Consider the following 6,000-nt stretch of genomic DNA (forward strand, 5'->3'; position numbering starts at 1 on the left):
GAGGACTTGAAGCATGGTTTTTTGTAGTGGCACTGGATGAGTAAAGACCAGGGTCTTTGGGAGACCACTGGAGTCTGTCTCTATGTCCCTGTGGACTCCATACACATTACATTTTTGAGGTCATGAGCTCATTTGTTTCCCTATCATAGCTGGTGCCACTTACAGCATGGAGCCATGAAGGACAGAGAAGGGGCTTGAAAGGAGACCAGATGTCTTCAAAAGAAAGGCCAAGTGTGCCAGGATCATCTTCTGATGTCAGACCCAAAAGTCTTGGTAAGGATTCTGAGATGAAGAATTATTTCTTCTAAGGAAAAAACTGCTGAGTTCCATAGGAAAGAAGAGATCAAACATTTCCTTTTCTAAAAGTGGAGGGAGATGTCTGGAAACCCACGGATTAGAGATCATTTACAACTGGCTTAAAAAATAAGATGTCCCAACAACTTTCAAATGCCAATGCCCCATGCTTGGGTCAGCACTGAGAAGGGACCCCACACTGCCACCCACCAGCCAGCTGAGTGATCATGCACAAACAACTCACCTTCCCAAATTTGTCTCTGAGCTGTGGCATGCTGGTGGCTCCTTGGCAGAGCTGGTGGGAAATAGATGATGTCATAGAAGCAGACAACCAACATGCCAGGCACCCAGAAGATGCTAAGTAAATCTCTTCAATTTTTTTCTTTTTTTCCCTAGTTTTTAAAGAATAGGGAAAGAATGATAGACTCTGGTGCTTTGGGAAATAGACCAGACATGGAAAAAAAAAATCCAAATCCACCCCCCCACCCCAACTTCACCCTGACCCCCAGGGAAAGAAAGTCTCACTGGGGCAACACAGGCCATTTCCCAATCCTTCTGCTTATAGTGGGGGCGACTGGCCACCCACTTACTTCCTTTCCTGTTCTCCCTGAATTGGGCCTAGCCAGCAAAGATGTACTGTGCCACTCAAAACAGAATCGTGACAACTAAGCCAGCAGGCAAGTCAACATACCTGTTGACAAGTAGACACAGAGACTAAAAATGCCTGTAATGCGATGCTGCCTGATAACACCTAGGCTTCCTTCCACTGGCATCAGGAAAGGGGTGGGATGGGGAGAAAAGAGCAGGGGGAGGGAAAAAAGCATCAATCTGGGGACTCAATGACCCCCCCCTTTTCCAGTAGTGGTAAGATTTTTTGAACAATTTTATTGGCAATTTCAGCCTTCTCAGAAACCTGGACTTAGTTCTTAGTTCTGGGATCTGGTTTCAAGGATCCAGGGAAAACTGCAAGTGAAAGACTGCTCAAGGCGCCAAGCTATTTCTTGCCCACGTAGCAGGAATCTGCAGTAGGAGGGCAGAAGGAAAGTCTGGTGCAGGGCTCGTCTGTTCTGTGGGCTTTTACTCAGTAGAGTCATTTCTGTTACCCAATTCCTTTCGGGTTCTTGACTTTATCTTGCTCTGTAATGGCCCTAATTTCTTTTTTAATTTATTTAGAATCACCATAATACAGTTCCAAAGTATGTCATGATTGAGTTTTTCAGTTATAAAATGTCCAACACCCTTCCCCTATACATAAGTTCCCACCACTAATGTCCCCAGTTTGCTTTCTGCCCTCTCTTCCTGCCCTCCCCACTGCCACTTCTATGGCAGACATTTTCTTCTCTCTCTTTCTCTCTTTCTTCCTCTCTCACCTATTTTTTATTTAGTGTCTACAAGTGAGCTCACAGACTATGTGCTAATGCCCCACCCCCATAACCCCAAAAATCCAGTGCAAAGCTGGGTAAAGAAGGTCCCTGGGGAAAGGGAAGAACCAAATATCTCTTCTCTTCCTTCCTAAACTTTTTCCCATAGCTAAACCTCTTGGCCCTCATTCCACTGCCTTTTTGAGCTAGGTTGGGCGAGAGCACTAGGAGTGATTAGCAGGGCATAGATGGAGACCTTGGATCTGGTAGAGTGTGCATGCAGAAAATAAAAGCTTCCTTCTTTCTTCATTGAGCTGAAACCCTGATGACGGAGAAGGAAGGGGTTGCTAGGTCTTGTCCAGAACTGAGACTGATTTAGCCTTAGAAGCATATTAGTAACTGATTTGCATAGAAGACAAAGTATTTCCCCCAGCTTTCCAAGTCTAGAAAGTGCTCATAGCCTGTTCTACAGATGGTAAAACAGGATCAGAGTGGCATGTGACCTGACTCCTACAAGAGGGATACTCTTGACACAAGTGGATCTAGAAATTCAGTCTTTCCATTCCATATCTGTAGGACAATTTTTAGGGGGAAAGATGTGGATTTCTGAATCATGATCTCCTTACCAACACTCCTCTCTAGTCTGTTTCTCTGAATTCACTGCCCCAAACTACAAGAGGAGAGCACAGAGCAAGCTCACTTACTTGTTGAGCTGCACTTTTACGATTGGTGTTCCTTTATTTGAAGCTACACTGTTTTTTTCCCTTTTTTCTTTTTGTGTTTCTTGGACCACATCAGTAGTGCTCAGGGGTTACTCCTGGCTCTGAGTTCAGCAATCATGCCTGGCAGGCTTGGGGACCATAAAGGATGCTGGAAATCAAACCCAGGTCAGCTCTGTGCAAAGCAAATGCCCTATCGCTGTGCTATTGCTCTGGCCCCTACTCTCTGTTTTTTAAATACTAGGTTATCAATGTAATACTTCTTAAGAAAACTAAACCAGGGGTCCAGAAAGTTGGTATGGAAGTAGGGCGCTTGTCTTGCATGCAGAAGGACGGTGGTTCAAATCCCGGCATCCCATATGGTCCCCCAGGCCTGCCAGGAGCGATTTCTGAGCATAGAGCCAGGATTAGCCCCTGAGCGCTGCCGGGTGTGATCCAAAAAAAAAAAAAAAAGAAAAGAAAAGAAAAACTAAACCATGTTTAAATAAACAGGAGTCCCTTTTCTTGAAAGGTTTTCTCTGATTCGTGCATTTGTTGTGCAGATCTGGGGATGTTCCCAAGAGCTTTCTGGGCCTCTATGTTTTCTAAATGACTTGGCCTGAACTACCCAATTCACCTTCTCCTGGTTTTTCCACTAACCTGCCATCCCCTGGGCCTTGTACAGTGATAACCAGCTATCAATTTCTATTCCTCTTTCTTAGAACTCCTTTCCTTTAGACATGGTTGTCTGCAGTCCTTTTCTCAGAAAGCCTTCTGTGATCATCACCCTTTAGGGTTGTAACTCAGGCCATCTTTTATGCACCTCCCCTCTTCACTGCCACCCCCTAATAGGGCTCACTTCTGCAGCCCTGCCAAGCTGAATTAGCAATGCTTGATTCTGTCCTACACCCACCAGTTTGTGACCTTCTAAGAGGAGGGATTTGTTTCTTGTCATTCCTACTTCCACAGAGGCATCTCAGCAGGGGCTCAGTGAGTATTTCTGGACCAAAGAATAAATCAAGCCCTTACTCATTCCCCCAGTTGTTTGCTTGCTTTCATTTTCACTCTCTACTTACAATAAGGTCTGCTCAGCTGGGAGAGGAAGGTTCTCAGTCCCTTTGCGTAACCTGAAATTCCTAGGGAACACTGAAGTGGGGTGTCTCTATGACCCCCAAAAGAAATATTCCATCCCTTTAATATTTCATTAGCATTTATTTAGAAACAGTTTGAAGTAGATGTCATCAAGTTGAGGATCCCAAGAAGAGCTTACTCTGAAGGCAGGTGACTCTCCATCCACATGAGAGCCCCCAAAACAGAAAAGAAAGTTCTCCATTTGGGATGAAGAACTTCTGTGAGCTGGTGACCCCAGTAGTTCCCAGAGGCTGAAAGAGACCACGAATGTGTGGATTGTCCCACCAAGGCCTTAGAGGAGATGGTTCTGTGCCACCCTGATGTGCAGTGCTGTTCCAAACCACCTGGGCACTGGTCACAACAGCCTCAGAAATCAAATATATGCAGAAACCATGGCCTCAGGGACTCTGATCTATGCACACACACACACACACACACACACACACACACACACACACACACACACACGCACACTCATGCATGCAATAGAACCTCCAGGTAAGCCAATTGTGTGATGATTCTCAAAGTCTATGCCTTTGTTTTAAGCTTAGGCTGTTTTCCCTCACTGCTGAGCAAAGCCACAGAGAGATTCTGAGAATTCACAGTCACCAGGAAGGCACTAGCAACTGCTGTATGTGCTCATGAGTGAACTTTATGCCCCAGAAACCCTGGTCTTCAAGGAACCCCATGAGACAGAAGAGGAGGCTGAGGCTTGGGAGGAGAGAAAGCCTGCAGGAAATTTCACAGTAAATGGGGTTTAAGGGCCTGAGAGACCTGGTCTCCCATAGTATCTTTCAGTTCCCTAAATCCCCAGGCTTCGTGACAAGCATAGAATCAGCACAGGGAAGAGAGAGACGGGATGGAGAAGGGGGAGTCAATGGTAACCAACTTTGTGTTTTTGTTTTCGTCATCTGAGAACAATTAGGTCGCCCACCTCCAATTTTCCGTTGGTTGTGGTGGGCCTATATTTAAACCTTGATGGGTGGTTAAATGTGAAGGACACGTACGTGCAGGAGCAAAATTAATCCTACTACAATACTGCGTGGGAATTGTAGGTAATCATGGCCCAAAGCACAAGCAGAGAGCATGTATGTTACCACCACCATCAGACAACACTGGTCCTCATGGGTCTGTAAGAAGGGGCCAAAGACCAACACATGATCCTCTCTGCTTAGCACCTGTTTTGAGTTAGACAGATGCTGCCTCGTGAGCCATCGAAGGCCACCTGGAACACTGTGCAGCTTCTTGTCTAACATTGCATGGATCTAGCCAACATTTATCAAGCATCTGCAATGTGCTGGGCTCTAAGGATACAGAAGAAAGCAGCCACTTTTAGAGCACTTACAATCTCCTGAGCTCAAAGCAACCTTGAGTTATCACTGAGAAGTGAGAAGAATTTGAAAAAGTACCATGGAGGATTGCAGGTATTTGTAGATGTTGTTTCAGGTCAGAAGGCAAGGTTGACCTTTCTGACAAAATGTAACATGGACATAAGAATGAGAATGAGGGGCCGGGCGGTGGCGCTGGAGGTAAGGTGCCTGCCTTACCTGCGCTAGCCTTGGACGGACCGCAGTTCGATCCCCCGGCGTCCCATATGGTCCCCCAAGCCAGGAGCGACTTCTGAGCGCATAGCCAGGAGTAACCCCTGAGCGTCACCGGGTGTGGCCCAAAAACCAAAAAAAAAAAAAAAAAAGAATGAGAATGAACCAGGCCTTCCTTGGGTGCCAGCTCAGATGGCCAGAAGTGGGTTCAGGTGGACTCTTAGTGGTCCTCAGGTTCCCCCCTCCCTCCGTACTCCAGCAGGGAGGTACATGGGGAGGAGGGCGGGCAGACATCTGGCTTCCGGTTTCCTCTTTGATTCTGGAGAACAGCTCATGCCAGGTATGGGGTTTGGGGAGGCCCCTTACCAGAGCCTTTTCCTAACCTGGGGAGTGCTGGGAGGCTTGGCAGGCCCCCAGCCGTCCTTGTCTTTTTCCCCTGACTCCAGGCCTTCCCTGGGTGCCAGCTCAGATGGCCAGAAGTGGGTTCAGGTGGACTCTTAGTGGTCCTCAGGTTCCCCCCTCCCTCCGTACTCCAGGGGGGAGGTGTATGGGGAGGAGGGTGGGCAGACATTTGACTTCCGATTTCCTCCTTGATTCTGGAGACCAGCTCTTGCCAAGCATAGGGTTTTTCTCCCCTGGACTTCAGTCTTTCCCTGGGCACTGGTCTAGGTGGACTCTATAGGGGTCAACAGGCTTTCCCCCTATCTCTCCCTACACTAATGGGAATGCACTCTGGTTTATGTTGGGACAGTCAGTGGAAATTTTTTCTCTTTGTTTTCATATTGATAGTATTGTCTGCATATATTCTATATATTCTATATATCCATAATATCCATCTTGATACTCCCCTACAAAGCTCATTTCTAATATTTTACTGCCTCAGTCCCAACCCTTACTTCCCCCCATCCTCCCATGTAGGTGCAGCTAATGACATGAAGCTCACCACATAGAGTGATAAGTGCAGTTAGAAAACTA

General features: G+C 46.7%; 1 protein-coding gene across 1 annotated transcript in view; it reads right to left on the bottom strand.

The window, feature by feature from the left end:
* The window catches only part of FGGY (FGGY carbohydrate kinase domain containing), a 941,338-nt gene extending 936,439 nt beyond the window's left edge, over window positions 1-4,899 (bottom strand). The window contains exon 1 of the mRNA XM_049774587.1: window positions 4,894-4,899. Within this exon, the coding sequence (XP_049630544.1) occupies window positions 4,894-4,896 (3 nt within the window). The 5' untranslated portion in view covers window positions 4,897-4,899. The remainder of the gene's footprint in view (window positions 1-4,893) is intronic.
* Window positions 4,900-6,000: the final 1,101 nt, after the last annotated feature.

Source organism: Suncus etruscus, chromosome 6, assembly GCF_024139225.1.
Source record: "Suncus etruscus isolate mSunEtr1 chromosome 6, mSunEtr1.pri.cur, whole genome shotgun sequence".
NCBI lineage: Eukaryota > Metazoa > Chordata > Mammalia > Eulipotyphla > Soricidae > Suncus > Suncus etruscus.